This window comes from Pseudopipra pipra, chromosome 6, assembly GCF_036250125.1.
Source record: "Pseudopipra pipra isolate bDixPip1 chromosome 6, bDixPip1.hap1, whole genome shotgun sequence".
NCBI classification, from domain to species: Eukaryota; Metazoa; Chordata; class Aves; order Passeriformes; family Pipridae; genus Pseudopipra; species Pseudopipra pipra.
In genome coordinates, this window is record NC_087554.1 from 23,362,989 (window position 1) to 23,382,396 (window position 19,408).

The 19,408-nt window shown below is 48.6% G+C and overlaps 1 protein-coding gene across 1 annotated transcript in view; it reads right to left on the reverse strand.

Moving 5' to 3' along the window:
• ALX4 (ALX homeobox 4) overlaps positions 1 to 18,257 on the reverse strand; it is a 44,258-nt gene extending 26,001 nt beyond the window's left edge. The window contains exon 1 of the mRNA XM_064657812.1: positions 17,617 to 18,257. Within this exon, the coding sequence (XP_064513882.1) occupies positions 17,617 to 18,013 (397 nt within the window). The 5' untranslated portion in view covers positions 18,014 to 18,257. The remainder of the gene's footprint in view (positions 1 to 17,616) is intronic.
• Between the last annotated feature and the right edge of the window lie 1,151 nt (positions 18,258 to 19,408).

Sequence of the window (19,408 nt, forward strand, 5' to 3'; positions counted from 1 at the left end):
ATTAGGAATTTTCCAACCAAGAAGGAAGACACAATAACTAACAACAAACCTGAGAGTAACAGGTTGTTCTCCTGACCTCTACACCCTTGTCACGAGGTGGGGCCAGTGCTGCAGCCCCATGAGGTTTCCTGCAGAGGTGTCAATGGAGATGGGGAAGCCTGGACTCCTGACAAGGTCTGAGGGCAGCAGCAAACCCTGCTAGTCAGGGACTGTCATCCCTGGTCTCCATGAGCCCACATGCAGTGCAGGGGGGCATAGTGACCTCAAGGTCTCAGTGATCTCAAGAGCTGTTTTGAGGTATTGAGGGGACATAGCTGCACTGCATGGCCTGGCCATGACCTACAGCATGTCTACACTGTAGCTGTGAAGAAAGAGCAAAGAAAGAAAAATCCGTCTAAGACTGGCTTACTTGGAAACTCCAATTGACCCTGACACAATCTAAACAAATATTTTTTTAAATTGTTCGCAACGCTCCAGCTTTCTTATATGTATCCCCAAAGAGTGTCATAAAAATGTCTGCAGAAAGGACTCTTTTAACCTTTGCTGCCCTGCACTAGAGGCACATATTTCAGCTCCAGTTAAACTGAGGTTTAATAAACTCTTGGCCTCTGTAGGATCCCTCCAGCCTCTGTGGCACACAGTTCCCCCCACCTCAGTCTGGCTCTGGGTCTGTGTCCACCACTGGCATTTGCCATGAGCAGCCAATGCCACTGCAGCCTCCAATGGAAGCCCACCAGGAGTCAGGAGTGCTACACTCTCGTGCCTTGCATTTGTTTCTGCTGGGGCTATGAGGAGTAGGGAAAGAATGATTAAAATTCTCTCTCGTTTCTTCTCAGTTTTTAGGGCACCGCTGGAGCATTGTTAGCTCCACATCCTTCATATCACAGAAGAGAGAAGGTATATGTTGCCTGTGGGAGACAGGCTAATCTAAGTCATTTGAATTATACCAATAGCTGACACAAGCCAGCTTGGTAAAATACTGCAAACCTCTGCTTGCTTCATGGTTTAAGTGCAATGCTTTCTTCATCCAAAAAAATACTTATGTGTTGTTCAATAATCCCTTCTTAATGAAGTTTTGACAGCTTATCAAGGAGTAAAAATGATACTACATGACTTGGCCTATTACTCTCATGAGACATTTGTGCAAGAGCCCAAACACATGGTTCTCAAATGAAAGGGATGAAAATGATTTACAGAAGCAATAAAGTGAGGCAAAGGTTTGTTGATAATGAGGCACTAAGAGGAAATGGAATGAATGTGCCTAAGATTCCTCTAGTAAATGAATAACAAATAGTATTCACAGTCAACAACTTACATTTTTAATTTGAGCTGGGAATAGGAAGATGCAGATGAAATGACAGCTATTAAGAAAAAAAAAATCCATTAGGTAGTACTGATCAGGGAAAACATCCACAAAAGTGTACTCTTACTTGTGAAAATGGAGTCGTGAATTGCTGAAAGGGTAAACTGTGCTTGTCAAGTAATTCAGAGTGCTGTGCACTCCGAGCTTAGAGAAAGGCATTTATTTCGCTACTTCGTCTTGCAACACATGTAATTGTCACCAGGAAAAAAAAACAAACTAACTAACTAACAAATGAATAAAAAACTCAAACAAAAAAACAGAAGTAAGTTTGCATGAGCCGAGAGTATTTGACATTTACTTTCTTCTCTCCCTTCATGGTTCACTTCTTTGCCCAGATTGTCTGTGCCTGCTGAGCCACACTCCTGCAGTGTCTGCCCATCCTGCACATGCTCTCCAGCCACTTGACCCTGACTGCCAAAGTTACCAGGGTCTGGCCACTCGCTGTACTTGGTAGTGACAAGGCCAGGCCAAGATAATCATCACCTGCATCACTAAATTCCTTTATAAAACCACTCTGGGATCAAATTTTTCTAGGGAGAAGATGGTGATGTAGTTTCTGCAGATGGTGCTCAGAGCAGTGTGACTCCATTGGCACTGATGGACTGCCTCTGCTGGCTGGGAATGCTCCCTGGTTGCATGGCATCATTTTCCTGGATCCAAGAAAGGCTGGACCAACTATTGGGGGCCACTGAAAGAAGAGTAAGTTCAGACCTAGTTGGAAATACTCCCAGAACATGAGAAATCTGCAGTATGTTTAGGTGTGAAAATTAAAACTGCCACTAATGGGAGAGTTTGAACCACAGCTCCTTATAGCTTGTTGTTAGATAATCTTTCAAAGGAAAGGCACAGGGCACATTTCCTACCCAAAGCCCAGCTCTCTTGCAAGTCTGATGATTTTTTTCCACAGCACAGAACTTATGAAAAGAGTCATCATCAGATTTTTTCCTGACATGAAGAAAACAAAAATGTGCTTAGTTTTAGTTACATTCTTGGAAACAGCTTAATTGATTTAGATGAACTTTAAAAAAATAGTATTATGAAAACAGCTGGAGGCAAACAACTGCTTTTAGGCAAGATTGTTAAGTTTTGATTAAGTTAGAAGCAACTGAATGCAGAATTGTGGTAGGAAGTGTCAGGCAATAGACACAAAAACAGTGACTCTGGTAACACGCTTTCCTAAGAGAGAACAAAAAAATCATGACTCTTGGAAAGAGAAGAACTCCTGGAGCACCACTCTCTCAGATGAACTGGATGACTACGTGAAAGATGATGACCATGAAAATCAGCCTAAATTAAAAACTGTATCCACATCAGCTGAGTTCATGCCCACTTTTGTGTTTGCTTCCAGTTAACATTCCAGGACAAGATCATATTGACATGAGTGACAACAAATGTCAAGTAAATATTAGCAAACATTTGCAGAGATCATCTTTAGGAACTTGTGAAAAAGAGGATTTTTCCCGGAAACCTACTTCTGCCAGAGATGCTCATACAACTGGGGAACAAATACTCATCTCTTGTGTCCACCCTTTACCTACCTTCTACTCACCACCACAGTTCCGCTTGCAGCTGTCTACTCCTTGCACCAGTTGACACACACACACAATCTGCTGACCAAACATTACTGACAAACATCATCCCAACAACAATCCTGGCTCCCAGACAGACCTCAAAAAATCATACCTTGCTAACAATTTGCATATATAACACATATCCATTCTTCCTGCTCTCTTGTCTCCCAAAATGCTCCCTTAGGGGAGCCCTTGTTTTGGGAGATAGTTGATCTGCATGTGGATGTCTGTGTGCTGACATGGGCCTCACCTCAGAAGATCCCTGCCTAAAGACGTTGTGATGCCAATGCCACAAGAAGAGCTTCGGTGCTTGAAAGTTGCCTATTCTAGCTGGGTGGGAAGCAACAAGAGGCTTTAAAAGCAGGTGGTAAGAGTGGCTGCAGGAAGGATGGCCTAGAGGGGACAATAAAATACACAATCAGAAAACATGGGCTGGAATCAATACACATCGAAAGCACCAGTCTGAAAGGTATGTACTGTTTCAGAGTTTCCTAGAAAAGAGTAAGCAAGCCCCGTTTTCAACAGCTGTCTCCCTGTGTTCTTTAAAAATGAGCCTATCTACAAGATAGGGTCTGGAAAGAATGAAATTTGGAAAGAACAGATAAACACTTCAGTTTCAAATATCTGAGGGCTCCTGGCATTAATGAGGCCACTAGCCACCAGCTGGCCTCTGTTTCCCAAAGCATTTCCAGCTCCTGGACTCAGAGTGCTTTCAAGGTAAGCTGCTGGGAGCTTCAGTGTCTTGCTTTCTCCTTCCTTCTCATCTCAGACAGGCTGTCTCCTGAGATTTACTATCTCACAGTACGTTTGGGTCATAGTTTTTCATACTTCATGAGAGGCAAACATGCTTGCGTGGGAATGTGTGATTTCTTCTGCAATTCATCTTGTTCATAGCGCTCCCAGGAGGAAGATATACAGTCAGATGTAAATAATGCGACTTCAAAGTCCAAAACTCCTTCAGTGAACACACTTATGAGGCTAAGCTTCCAAGAAGCCAGGGTTTTAGAGCCAAGGTTTTAGTGCTAAAGGAAACTGTGGAAGCTCTCCATCCCAAAGATGGGGTCTGAGAGGCCTTCCAAGAGCAGGCTGTGCCTGCTAGTAAATACAGGTTTGCCTGAAATTAGGGACCTCTGAGTATTTGCTGCTCATATCCTATGTTTTCCAAAGCAAAGATGCAGCTTCCTGAATTGGCTTAAACCACATTTTTCTTTCCCACTGACACTTCCTACAGCTGATGAAGCTGAGGCTTATAAACAGGGATAGCACAGCTGCTATACAGTCCAATTTACTTCAAACTGTAGTACATAGTGGACTAAATAATCTGTGTGTGTAACTTTGTCAAGAATATGATCTGATATAAACATAAAATAAAACATTGGTGCTTCATCTCCTGTCGGTTGATGTACTGTGATGTTTGGATGCAACAGTAAGAAGCTCTGTAGATTATTACCAGCCAGGGACAGTCTGGAAGCCAGTGTGCCATTTCTTTATTTAATGGTTCTTGCTCCAGGAGAAAGCTTTGCCAGGGTAGCTGGGGGCTGTGGAGCAGAGGAAAGGATGATCTGGCATAATATCACTTTGTGCAGGACACAACAGGGTGAGGAGCAGATCACCTCAACCATGGTGCTACACTGCTATCACTGCCATACTGCCGGGGCCCCTGCTTACCCCTGCCACCTGGTCTAAGCATGCTCTGGGGTGTGCCTTGAGCAGTCCTCAGTGCCCACACTCACACTACTCACTGTGTTAATACTTCTGGCACAGGGCTGAGCAAAATCAAACTGCTTTGCTCACCACCATCAGGAATCCCTGCAAAATGACACCTTGCTCAGCCTCCTTCCAGAAGAACCCAGACCCACGGACCTACTTCCTCTCAGCCACACAGGGAGGAAGTGTCAGAGCAAGCAATTTAGACTTTTACATACTAGTATCACATTTTCCTGTTGGGACATTTTCAAGAGCCAGCTTGGACCAACTTTGCTCCCACTGGGATGCTATTGCAGGCTTTCAGCTGCTGCTCCCTTTTCTTCTGAAGAAAGGAGAAGGAGTTCCTTCTGAGAAGGAGTTCTCAGCAAAGTTTTTGGTTTTAATGAAATTTGTGGACTAAATGAGGCCATTCCCTATTTTTCCCCAGTAGGGAACTAATTTCTACCAGACTCAACATCCTTAGCTGTATTCTTGGCTTTCAGGACCCACTCAGTTACCTTCCTAACTCCTCCTTGGCCATAACTCTTACAAGTTAATGCACTTACGTGATCACTGCTACACACCATGCTTTGTCTGCTTTGGGCTCCTAATATCTCCATCTCCGTGGGACGTGAAATCACACAGATTTCCACACGTAAGCCGACATCAGAGAATGTTCATGTTGCCTGAGGCAATAATTGTATTAGATTTTCTTTAGAAAAACCTGGGTCATTCCACCTGATTTTTGCAGAGTCCAGTTAGGTTGGACCATTATAGGCCAGATTTATGAACTTCTTGCAGGGACTGTGTTGTTTCCTGGTTAATAACTGAAAAGGAAAACTGGGGTCAGACAGCACTTTCCCTTTACACTGAAAGTCATTAAAATCAACAAAATAAGCAAAGGGCTGGATCAGTCCTGGTTCTTTTGCCACTCTTGTAAAGTGTCTGCGGTGTGATTCAGTTACCCAGTTATAGGTTTCTGGTGCTGTGGGAGACACACTAAGGTCTCTCAGAGGCCAACATGGGGTGGGCAGATACCAAGGCCTTGAGGAGCAGCACAGGGAGACCAGGCAGTGTAAATGGGGACATCTTAGACCAGGTGGCATGCAGCTGGCTCAATGCCTCCTCCTAGCACCAGCCAAGCTTCCTCTCTCCACCATCTTTAGGATTCTGGATACCTCCTGTTGCATTTACTAGTATCTAATAAACCTGTCTAAACACTTTGGTCTCAAAGCCTTTGCCTTGTTGGATGCTCTTCATGTCTAGGTCCCCAAATATGGTGAAAAATTCATTCCTTAGAAGCTTGGTTGCTATCACAGCCTCCTAGTTCCTTTTTGGGTAAACTTAAGGTCATTTTCTAAAGAAATCCATAGCTACCGACAAATATTGTCTGGCAGATTCCACCTCAGGCAAAGGCCCAACAACATCACCAGCAATGAACTGCAGTAAGGTCCCCAGGAGACACTGCTTAGTAGGGTTTCTCCCCATCTTTGGGGACCCACTTTTGGAATAAAAGACGTGCAAGAAAATCATCACACTTCCTGTAGTAATTTTCCATCATCTGTCTGCATTTTCCTCAAAACCAGTTGTCTCATGGCTTGACTAAGGGGTTTACAACCTCAAGATATCCAATGGTTTTGACATCATAACAAAACATCAGAACCTCCTTTTTGAGTGTTTCAGTTATAACAAGCTCTCACAAGTGCTCATCACACATTCCTCATCTCCTATACAACATTTCATCTTTAAATTACAAGATTTCCCACCATGACCAGAGAGCTTTTGCCTTGCTAATCTGAAGAGAATTTACAGTCAAAAGCAGACAAGGTTGCCAAATGAGAGGGTTTTTTTTTTCAATCACACCTTGTTTGACACCACAAACCTTTTTGAGGGACACTTTTAGTTCCTTGAACTCTGCTCTTGCAAACTTACATCTACTGGATGAAACAGGAATGTTTTCATTCCTGCACATCGTAGAAGAAAGGAGATAAAAAAGGATGCATCCTCAGTTTTTTCTTGCTGTTCTGCTGAGGAAAGCATCTGTCCAAGAAAAGGCCTTTGAATAAGGCATTGTTAGAAGTAGTCTTGTGTCAGTGCTGTTCCAACCCCACAGACACCTGTGTTCAACGGAAACTGCTTCAGCTCTGAAGTTGCCCAGCTGCTCTCTCTTTGCCACCACGGTAGCTTTCTCTTCTCACAAGGAGCATGTGGAGCTTTTATCATCCTGGCAAGTCTGCAGCTGAGCCTCCAGAGGCAGGATCAGTGCCCTGCAAAGCCAGATAGGCTGACAGTGCTGTGTTCCCTTCCCTGGCATTGGGGAATCACTGCCCCTTTCGCTCCTGGCTGAGTGTTTGCCCAAGGTGCATGTTGTGCCTCTCTTCAGAAGTTGACCTTGCTCTGGGTTCAATTTAGATTGGCAGCCTGGAGCTCATGATAGCCTGTTCATAAAACATCATCTGTTCCTATTAAAAGGCTGACCATATGCCAGGATATCCTCAGCTGTACCACAGGGACTGGGTGGCTGACCTGTTGGTCTCTTGAGTAAGGGCTGCTGTACACAGGTAGTGGGAGATCCACAGTACAATATTTTATGGACTTGTGTTAACATGAAAGCCATTTTCACCTCCAGATATTCACTATGGAAACCAAAATGAACCTAGTACGGCACATCCCACATACCACCTAGTAATGGCGAGGCACAAGCCCCCTCTGATTAAGGTATTATACAGCAAAGTTCTTGCTGGCTTTCTTTTTTAGCGAGGACAACAGATGAGGTCCAAAAACTGGCTACAAGCTCAAAGAAACAACTCAGGGCTTGCCCACAGAGGCAGACACCACAAACAGATTGCCCAAAACTCTTTCTTTCATATAAGCCATGTCTTTGAAGGAAAACACCACAGGCTGAAAACCCTGGTGCTGACCAACCAGGTTCCAGCCACAGTGATGTACGTGCTGAGTGTTAGTTCATCTCTCACTTTGGCTATGCTGAGCAACTTCCTGGATCCCAGCACTCCAGTCTACTATATGCATTTTCCCACAACATGGACAGTTTCCTCAATCCCTGCCTTCCCTCAGATCCCTGTGGGGGCTACATTTTGGACTGTCCCATCATCTCCCTCTTCTGTCTAGTTTCAGTGACCAGTACCTGAATGAGCACTTGCAATGTCTGTAGATTACGCAAGTGATAAACCCCTCTCTTGCTACTTGACTATTCCCATAGCCCTCCCTCTGAAGTAGACTGCTGACAAATGGACAAAAATAGGTGGTTCAACAAAGAACTCCAATTTTTACCACCAAGGCCAAGGAAAAGGGGATTTTCAGTACAACCAGCCACAAAACCAAACCAGTTAAAGGCTACAAGGGAAGAGCGGGGTTCTCTGGGCACCAGCTTAATATCCAACCCTGGCCACAAATAAGCCTCACTATAGCTTCAACTTTAATTTAAAACTGGCATCACCCAGCTTTGCACGTGCACCTTCAGGTCCTCCTGTTTCCTGAGCTGAGTTTGGGCCTTTCAGTAGATTTTCATGGGGCTCTGTCCTGACCAGCCATATATTTATAACAACATTTTCTGTGGATATTTCCCCTCCCCAACAGAGCCAGAGTTAAATGAGCCACTGCACTCATGTTTGATGTTGTAGCCAATACCCCATTGCTTTCTATCCTGCAATAGAATATTCTTCTAATAGCTTGAAGTGGTATGAACTGAATGGAAATACTCTTTTCTCCAGCACAGGACCTCATACCTATATAAAGCAACTGGCTTCCCTCTCTTCCAGTAGCAGTTTTCTGACTTCTGTTCAAGAGCTGAAATGAAATATTTAAGCTCTGCCATAAATCCCACAGCTTCATGGGGTGTTTCTGGCCTTCTGCACCATCTGCCTAACTGTCTAGCAATTGGTCCATCAGCTATTTATCTTGGAAGTCCTCACTGGAGACATGAGGAACACAAAATGTCTGCAGGTCTTCTGCCAATTTAGGTAGGTCTATTCTTCCTCTTGCCTTCTAGCATTTGGCTATGTCCTGTCTAGCTCAGACTGATATCTGGCTCCAATCTGCTTATGAAGTTTCAGACCAAATCTTGATAAGCCAGGTTATGTCTATAACGCAGTGTTTCTCAGCTCTCAGCTATGGGCCCTTGCCACAGCTGTGCTCCTGACTCCACTCCAGGACAATGTTTGGGCATGCACCATCCCAGGGAAGGTTGGAAAAGAACCACATGGTGCTCCAGAAGATCTCACAGCCTCCTGAACTGGAGACCAGCACCACAGTCCAAGCTATAGAGCATACCTCTGCCCCAGCATTTGGCCTCAGGCTCTCCTCCATCCAGTTCCTCTTCCCAGTCAGTTATACAGTGAGAATGGACATGCATCATCCTCCCATGCAGTCTTTCTTGAGTGACATCACTGGGGCTGGAAAAACCTGATGCTGTTGGTCTCCTTATGCTTGTGTTACAGAGCACACACACTGGAAATGGGCAATCTCACAGGTGACCCATCCCCACCTGACAGACCCAACTGCATGCCCAGCATGAGACAGCTCCATGCCCAGCAGGCTGGTACCCTGGTGAGCCTTTGGTGTCATTTTTGAGATGTTTTGCTTTTCTTTCAGAAACCTTGCTGTGACACAGGGTTCCTATCAAGTTTCGGGCTGAGCAATGTTTTCCTATTTCCCCTGTTTTGTAAAACAACTTCTGGCCTGTGTCACACATGTTCCTCAGCACCTCACAGAGTTGTCGTCTTGCAGCTGGGCCTTCAGATCTCTCTGGGCACTGTCCCAGCATACAGTTATTCTCTGATTGTTTTTGACCCTTTCTGGGAAAATTCCTGATATTACCTCCTCTCCCTGCACACACTGTACAGCTATGGTTTGTTTTGTTTTGATTCTAGTGTGAATTCCTTTCACTTTCCACTGATCCTGAATAGATTAGATATCTGCAAGAACCTTTGTTATCTGATCCCTCTTACATCAAAAGAATGAATACAGTTCCCTGTTTCCCTCTTTGGAAATTGCATCCTACCTCAAAACCAGTGTTACAGCTCCTAAGTGAAGCAGTCAGTCAATATCCAAAGTCCCAAGGAGACTGCTTCCACTACAGGGAGGAACTGATGAGACACAAGATATTCCTTTTAAGCAGCAGTGCTTGCACACAGAGCCCAGATAGGGAACAACAGCAGTCAGATAGGAGTTATACGGAGACCTTACAAGTTTATTTTATTTCCCCCAGACAGAAATCTGACCAAAACATTTATTCTGTCTCTTCCTCCATTTCCTCAGTACCCATTGATAGCACTTCTCTGATGGGCCTAGATGCTGTTGACTCCCTGCCCTTTGGTTTTGTAGGGTTTTCAGACTTCCACTGAAAAAAGGTGGTTGTTGTCTTCATAAGCCCCACACAGTTTTCACACAGCCTCAGCATACAGCATGTCTGTCAGTGAGTAAACCAGCTTACCTTTCAGGCTCCATCACCAGCTTACCCACTTGCCTTACAGCTAATGAACATGGTTCTTGCTAATAAGGAATATATTTAGAAATAAAACTGATTCAACCACCTGTTTCCAGCAAGCAGATTTACAGTAACAAGATAAACACTTAAACTACATCTTCACGAAAAAGAAAAAAATTATCAGATGCAAATGGACTTTTTTTTTAGTGCTGAGTTAGGCAATGCAATGGTCTTCAGTCAGTGCAGATGAGTGTGTGGGGCTCATGACATACCAGCTTGTCATGACTAAATCCTGCTGGGACTTGAAGACAGCAGCTACTAAATGTTGAATCACAGCTATTCTCAATGGCAATATAAAGAATTTTATACTAGTGGGTTCATACTTATATATACTTACATATACTACATATACATATACTATATATACATACTTATATATAATATAGAATATAGAATATATATAACATAAAATCAGTTGCAGTCCACCTTCCATAATAGCACTGTCTGTCACTGCTTATTACCCATCCAAGGTATCTTCTCTTCTTCTTCCCTGCCTCTTCTCATTGATCTCTGTTCCTCCCTCTCCATCCTTCTCCCCTATTCCTCACTGATCCCTCTCTTTGACCAAAAAAACAGCCCTAGAGTATTGTGCTGATATCAGTTTCTCTTTCACATTATGTCTACCTTTGTGACAGTCAAAATATGAAGATGATTTGCAAGCATAAATGGCCAAGCAGATTCACCAGTACATACAATAACATTGACTCAGCTGAACTTACACAGAAAATAAAGTGGAGGTCATTTATTTAATATATCTAAGTAGCTTTCCTCTTTTGCTTATGAACTTTCATTTACAAGCTAAGGCAACTGAGAGACATGTAACTATGATAAATTACTCTAACACTTTATTCATGTGAAATGTTCCCATCTATCTCTTAGTAAATGTTTCTCAAGTCACAGGGGTCCTGTATTAGCTGCATTACCACTCAGACTTCTGCAAATCCAGAACTATATCTCTTTTCCTTTTGAAAATGTATCTACATGAAGATATTAGACCTATGTTTTCCAAGCTAATTAACAACTGAGATGGGGTTTTGGGTTTTTTTCAAATGTGTAGGAGGAATATCTCAGAAACATATGACTTTTGGAGCAGGGATTTCTCAGCATTTTCTGAAATGCAAAACTCGTATCTTGTGTTGGCCAATATAGGTTGCTCACGCTAATGAATTGCTTTTAAAAGATTAGACCATTAAAGTGGATTGGCAGGTTGAGCCTACTTTACATACTGAGAGACCTGAGCATTGCTACAGCTTCTTGCACAGAATAAGGACAGAGCTGTCAAGAAACCTAAGTTAAATCCCTTCAAAAATCAAGTACAGGACCTCTACTCCTTGAGTTTCTGACTTCAACAGGGGCTGCTTCTACAGCCGACTGAGTGCCTTTTTCTGCTGGAGCCACTGCCCTGGGAAGGTTACACTGATGCCACTGAGTGGCCACAGCTTCACCTTGCATTAGCTACTCGGATGTTAGGAATTTCAGTTTTTCCAACTGCAAAATGGAAAGAAAATTCTCCTACTGCCCCAGGATGCATCATGCTTTTTACCTGAGAATTGCTGCAGCTGCAGAAATGCCCTGAACAAATAATAAAGCAGCTTAAGGACTCCAGGGAGCGAAACTGGCTAAAGAGTCGAGAATTAGGGCGACCGAGTGGACAAGTCTGGAGATGTCCTTTAGCAGCGGACCTTGGCTCCGAGCCTCCCAGACACCACCTCCCGCTTACAAGGGAAACTCATCATGGCTTTGAACGCAGGGCTTGGAAAATTAATAAATCTTCAAGATCTGAGGGATTTAAGTCTGCACATTAGCTCCCCTTAAACCTTGGGTGCATTTAACTTGTGAGGTTAGAAACCACAGCCAAAGAAATCTCTTTTGATTCAGACCGTGTTTTGAGCAGTCACCCATAAAGCAGCCAGTGAATCACTTCAGCCAGTTAGTCATGCAGCCGCACTGAATGTACACTCAAAAGGCTGCACAAAATCAACAGCCTGAAGCTCCAGATAACACATACATAGCTCATTTGCGTTATCTGGCATCAGCATATATTGTTAATAGGACTCCTACACCAAACCCTTAGGAAAAGACGCACTCAATAAGCATCTCCAAATCTCTCTCCCTATCAGTATTTTTCTCATCTGCTCCACTCTGTGTTGCTTTCAAAACAATTAAGACCGGCAAAAGTTTTAAGACCCTTTCTCTCTCTCCGCACCCTTCTTATTGCTGGTAACGTCCTGCTGAGGTCAGAGACGTGCGCTGCAGAAGTGTAGGGCCAAAGCGGAGTTAATTCCAATTAGCAGAGGACAAGTCGAAAATAAACAACTCTAGTACGAAAAGAAATCTTCCTGCAAGGAGGGAGCGGCAGGGATATAGGGAGAGGGAGGCTCCCAGTCCTTTGACACGAGTGTTATAAACAGCTCAGGTCAGGAATCCTATAAAAACCTCCAGCCAGATCTACCATCCAAGTCAAGAGAAGCGCAAAACACTTTTTGGAAAGAGCCGCGAATAAACCTTCCTGCGCGGCCCCAGGGGTAAGGAGCGTCAACCCTACCTTCGCGTCTGGCTCCCTGAGGAAATCCCGCAGGTTTCCGCGGAGGAGATCCCGCACCTCCGAGTGTCTGTTCAAACAGAGGCTTAGCCAAACTCCTGGCGAGAGCTCCCTCCCCTCCCTGGGAGGGTGCCGGAACCCTTGAATGGCAGATCTGGTGGCCCTATTGTGGAAAAGAGAGGGCTATTGCCAGGGCGGCGTCAGCAGCACTCCCGGAGCCGGCGGCCGAGTCCCGCCGGGCAGCCGGCCCCGCAGCACCGGGAGGGAAGGGTCGGCTCTGCCGCCCCGCTCCCCGAAGCTCGCCTTGCCTCCCCGCCCTTCTGGCTCCGCTTGCCGGCTTCTGCTCCCTGATGCCAGCTTAGGTCCCGTCCCTCCTTCCCCTCTTCCCCCGCTTCCCCACTCGCGCCTCCCTCTCGCTCACTTCTCCCCTTTATACTCCTTTGTTGCCCCCCGCGGGGATCAGGGCAGCAGCATCTCCCCACCCCGGCGGAGAGAGGTACAGGGGGAGCCCGCGCCCTTATCCGCGGGGAAGGAGCCGAGAGCCGAGACCAAAGCTGCGGGGATAGGGAAGGGGAGGCAGGACCGAATGGCCACCGCAGCTCGGGATGCCCTTCTCAAAGTTCTCAGCTCCCCTGGCTCGCGAGGGGCAGCGACCGCAGTCCCCTCCCGGCAGAGCGGTTCCTGCGGAGATGCTCAGCCGGGCGGCCCACATCCTGGTGCGGGGGTACGGTATCGGACCATGCGGAGAGCCCCGCAAGAGTCCGAAGAAGAGCACACGGACCCCGTAACCCCGTTCCGCCCAGGGCGCGGGGCTGCTGCGGGAGCCGGGGCAGGGGGCAGGTGCCGCAGAGCCCTTGAACGTCGGCGGGGGCTCCGCGCGGAGCCGCGGGGAGCCCCGATCGCCTGGCAGCGAGCGGTCCCTCGCGGGAGGCGCAGAGGGACCGCCAGCGAGCTCGTTCCTGCCGTGCCTGCAGCTTACATTACATCAGGGGAGGAGGAGGAGAAATGCATTAAAAGCGTCAATTTAAAAGAGCATGCAGCGAGCCTCCGACTCCTACAACAGTGGCTTTCTGCACTTCTAACAATAAAAGTGCACTTGTGGCTGAACTTTTTATTTGCTCGCTAAATAAAAGAAACGGTTCTTATTTGCATAACGCGGCACTTAAAGAATTTCCTCTGTTAGAGAAAGCCCGTTTCCTTTCTCCTGTTTCCTTTGAGCAAATATCCCCATCGCATTCGCCTTCACTCCACAAAGGATTTTATTCCAGCCCGTATTTCTAGACAGCAATATACGTATACCTTTCTGTGTGTATATGGGTATGTGAACACATATGTTTCAAGACATATAACTTACTTCAGCTCCACGTAATAGAAATAGCAAGTCAGATTACTACAGCACATAAATCATTCGAAAGCTTTTTTCTCTCATAAGCCAAGATATATAACCTGTTCAGAGGACTAGATGATCTTGAAGGTCTCTTCCAACCTTGGTAATTCTATGATTCTGTGGCTTTTATTTAAGAATTCGGCTTTAATTACCCGTGCCGGTTTGCGGAATAACTCGTACCCCTATTCGCGGCAGGGAACGCGGGGGAAGCCGTGCGAGGCCGCCAGCCCGCCGCAGCGCACAGGCAGGGGGGCTTCTAGCAGGGGCGTGAGGAGCCTTGCCTGGTGCCCCAAGGGCCAGGCCGGCAGCCGCCGCTGCGAGAGGGCCGCGGGGAGCCCGGCCGAGAGCCAGGGCCGCCCGGTACCACCGTCCCTGCCAGCAGCCGGGCTGGAAGCGCTCCGACGATTGCCGTCCGTGTCCTTCGTGTATTTACGGACGCAGTTCGCCCTTTGCCTATATTTATCCGTACAATGCAGTGGAAGGGCTTAGATCTAGAAATAGAAGCCGAGAGCAATAGATGGCAGGCTCGGGCTTTTTATAACTCAAAAAGACTTGTTTATTAAAGAAATAAAATTAAATTAAACAACAACAACAAAAGGGAGTGGACACCCTGCCTGGCCGGCTCGGAAGGTGCGTGCCATGCCTGCCGTACCCCACCGGCCCAGCCCCCGCCTCAGTGCCCGGCCGCTCCGCTCCGGGCTCGACCGAGGCCTCTACCAGCGCCGAGGGGAAAGGCATAGGCGAGAGTTGCGGGGCCGCACTGCGGAGTGCAGCGCCCCCCGGGAATGCGGAGACCGGCCCGGGCCACGGGCCTGCCGCAGCGCCGGGAGTGGGGAAAGCCGGCCGTCTGAGCATCGCCCGGCGGGAGAGCCTGCCTGTTGGTCGGCCTCGGTTTGCATTTTGTTTGTTTAGGGTTTTTTTAATCTTCTTTTGGGATTTTGTTGTTTTTCAAATTGAGGGATTTACGGTCACGACATGCCACCACTCCAGCATCCTGCTCAGGCACGGACAACGGGGAACGCTGGAAGCCGGTAGTCCCCGCCGCAGCCGCCGCGCTCCTTTCCCTCTGCACAATGCGCAGGGCAGTACCAGCACCGAAGCTGCCGCGGGGTCTCGACGGAAGGCAGCGGGGCAGCCGTCTGCTCCCCGGCTTCCCGAGCAAACCCCTCCGGTAGCTCTCCTCACCCGCCGTGTCCCGCCTGCGCTCCGGCTGGCCACGCTTGTGCCCGCTGCAGACAACGAGGGCGGCTTTCTCTTCCCGCGCGCTCACTCGCGCCGAGGTTATTTACCCGCATTCGGAGGTTTCCCGGTCCCTTTAGCCCGTCGCGTGATTCCCGGGGGACAGCCCCTATGCCCGGCGCGGTGCGTTTCGCCGTCTGGGAAAAGGCGGAGGGTCGCCTACGGGTGTTGCAGCCGCTCTGCGAAACCCCGCTCTAGCTGTTGTTAGCAAGTCTCTCTCTTCAACCATTAAGCACTCTTATTATCACTATTGCTATTAATTATCCTCGCCGAACCATGTGTCTCTCATTACAGCCCACCATCCCTAGCCACATCACAAGGGGCTCGCAAAGAGCACGGGCTGGGCCAGTCCGGGCCGCTCGCCGCCGCTGCGGGGCTCCCACTGAAGGAGAGCGCGGAGGCCCGCTTGAAAATAAATCAGGGGAACCCCGGCGGTGTTAAGGAGGGTAATAAACTCGTGTGATTCTACCGGGAATTGTAATGTGGCATCACAGGCTATGCCGGCGCCCTGGGCTTTGCAACCTACAAAAACAAGAGAGCCGGTTAGCAGAGAGAGGATGGCGGGACGGTAGGGAAGGCACGAGGGCTCCCTTGCGCTCCCACTCCCAGAGGAAGCGAAGACCGGGAATGTCTCTCCGGGCCGCAACCCCGCGGGGCTCCCCGGTCCCATCGTGTCCTTCCCCGTGAAGCCCCACCTGGCGCAAGAAGGCCTTTGCGGATGAGGCCTTGACGCCGGTGGGAGTTGTCCGCCAACGGGGAAAGGGCAGGGGAAGAGAGGGAACGTGGAAGAAGGAAAAAGCTCCAATCATGGCCAGAACAAACGTGAAAGCAGCCCTTAAACAGAGCCCTCATGCCACTGCGCGGTTCAGTGGGGAGATACCCGCGGGAGGAGGGTTGCGGGCAAGGACCCGTGAGGGCCGGGGCAAGGAGCAGAGCGCAGCCGGAGGAGGGGGGACGGGATCGACCCCTGCCCGTCCTCCGGGCGCACCATAGCCAGGCTATGCCTGCGCTCCCGAGCACGGCTGTATGGCGAGGACTTACTGCCCTTTCCCAGTGAAGGGAAGTCACCTGTGCGGGGAGGAACTGGGGCTGTGGACCTGAATCCAGGGACACCTCAGATGCAAGTAGGGGGCGATGGACGGCGCCTGAACGCGAGCCGGCACGCAGCGGAGATGGATAGAGGCATGGCGCCTCTGCCCCCTTTTAAGTCTAGAGATGGGGGGAAAAAGGTAAGTAAAGAGGGAAAAGAGTGCTCAAATGACGGCGAGAGCACAGAAGTGGGATTGCCGGCCTGATCCGGACCTCTCCTGGCTACCCTGCGCCCTCATTCCGTAGACACCGTCCGTCTTAGGGTCTCCCTGGAGACACGGTCCTGTCGCTGTCCCTGCCCGTTGGGGACACGGTGGACTGACTCATCCCAGGATGGGGACCACCTCAGAGGCGACGCGCTCAATCTAGGCCGGGACAGTCCCTCTTCACCCACACAGAGATCACGGTGAGGAAGAGGGATTTCATTTCCACTTTCTCTTCATGGGAAAACTGATTAGGGGGATTTATTTGTTTCGTTGTTGAATTTTTGTTTGTTTTTAGGGGGTGTTGTTTGTTTGTTTTCCTTTTTTCCTAACCCCCCAGATACAGCGGAGACCTCCCGAAGAAGCCTTTTAAAGCCACGCTCGGAAACGACACGAGGAGCGCCCCCGTTCCCGGCTGTCCTGTGAGCGCCAGCGCGAGGGAGTGTCTTAATTGCTGCTAATGACCCGCAGAGAGGATGCGAGGGAGTTATCTACATCAGGGCAGAAATCAATTAGAGAAGTGGCAATTAGGAGAGAAAGTGAGAGACAGGAGAGACCGTTACAGTGAAAAGTGAAGATTTCTGTGAAGTTTTCCAGAAATTCTTCCTGTGGAAAAGTGTCCCCGCGGAGAGTACACTGCGCAGCCCGGCGCTCCGCTCTTTCTTTCTCTCCCAGTTTCTGCGGACTTCCCCGCACTGCTCAAGAACTAACGCTTTGCGGGAGCGCAGCGGCCCGGTTCCGAAATTACGATTAAGATCACCGCAAAGCGGAACACTGCGGGAAAGGCAGCTTCCCGCGGGCGTCGGAGGCTCCAGACCCGTCTGAGAATGAAGACACTCGTGGGGCACGGCGGCACCCGCTGCGGCGGGAGGGGGCTGCGCGCCGGAGCCGGGCAAGGTCTCCTTGACCCTAGTAGGGTTTGTTCTGCCGGGCAACCACCCCCCCCATCCCCGGGAAGCCCTTTCCAGGCCCGGGAGTATGTCTCCGTTTTCGCCTCCAATGTTTCCCCCGCCGCACGCCAGGGACTCACCGTAACAGGAGACCTGCAGAGTTCCGTTGTGGCCGCTGCTCTCTTGCAGCTTGATGTTGCTGTCCGGGGGGGTTTTGCAGGGGCCTCGCTGCATGTAGAGGTGCGGCGGCTGTTGCTGCGGAGGGTATTTGTTAAAGGAGGCCGGAGCCCCGGCAGAGCTGGCAGCCTGCACACTGCCATCCAGGGACTGACATTCCTGCTGGCTGTAGCGGCTCCGGCACTTAGTGCTGCTGTCACCAAAGCCTTGTCCTTTGCTGGCCAGGAAAGTAGGGCTGAACTTGTCACTTGCTTGAAATGCCCTAAAAGGCGAGGAGCCTTCTGTGTCCTGGGAGGCTGCGTTGTAGTAGGAATCCATGGCAGCCGGATCACAATAAGAAACACAAGTATCAGCATTCATTCCTAAAATTAAAAGGCCCGAGTGTCCTTAATGCGCTTGGAGGGGCACCAGGAACCACTCTTTCTCTCTCCCTCTCGCATAGACACACACTCACAGCTGGGCTGGGGAGCTCTAAGAGAATTCAGATGTTGGTGAAAGCTGACCAGAACTCCAAACCCCCTTAAGATCTCGCACAGTAAAAGGGGTCTTTTTCTTTCCCTCCCTCTCTCTCTCTCACACACACACGCTTGCCCTCCGTCTCTCCCTGTAAACTACACTTTAAAGAGGCTCTTCTCCGCACTTTCCCCCCACAATAGGAAAGAAAAAAAAAAAAAGAGAGAGACCTCTCCCCCAATTAGTATGTAGATGATGACAGTGGAGGGGAGGGGGCCCAGGAAGGGGTGTGTGAGAGTGTGTGTGTTTATGGGGGTGTGTGGAAGCAGAGGGGGGGTGGAGGTCATATCTTTTGCGTTAAAAAAGTTTAAAAATTAAGCCAACTAAACAAAACAAAACCAGCCCCAAAAGTTTTTATGATTAAAAAACAGAAAATCAAGCGGATGACATGAACGCCACGAAGGAATGGGTACGGGATCCGCGCCGGCGGAAGCGCCAGGGACGATTTAATGGTCGTGACACGCTCTGTTTGCTCCGGCCCTCTCCCCTGCTCACTGCCCCAGCTGCGGGGACCCTCGCCGCCGCGACCCCCTCCTCTGTATTAAAGGCAATACGGATTTCCCTCGCAGCTATATGTCTTTAAGCCTCCCCCCCACCCCTCATCGCATTAACCCCTTCAGGGACGACAGCTCTCCCAGCGCTGCAGTGAGGCGGTGCCACAGTCGCCCCGCACATCGCCGGACGAGCTCTCCATCGCGTCTTGGCGCACGTTTACGATGGTCGTGATTTATTTACCTCTAAAAACGTGCTCTCTCCAGGTGTAAAACAACTGCATCCAAACGGGAGGGCGGCAGGGAGGGATTTTAACAGTGTCACCAAGCATAGAGAATTGCACCAGGCTTCTGGGATTGCCAGAGGTGACTTGTAAAAGGACAGAGGCTGACAGGAACCCTTTTTGGTTTGAGGGGTCAATTGCAAACCAAAAAGGGCTTAAAATAAATCAATACTCACCTTTCGTCGTTCATCTCCCCCCGCCCCCCCGCCATTCAACCTGATTCCCCTCCTCCCTCAATTAACTCCTACTACCCCTTCCACTTACTCGTACCCTGCCTTCCTCCCATCCCCACATCTGGTTTCTATTGCTCACTTACCTTGAAGTTTTCAGTAATAAAGATATTACGCAAACTAAATGCGCAGTTCTTCGGTCAAGAAGAAAAAAAAAGAAAAGAAAAAGTGAAATAAAAGAAGAGAAAATAAAGTAAATAAAACAGAAAATAGAAACGGAAAGGGAAGAAAAGAAGA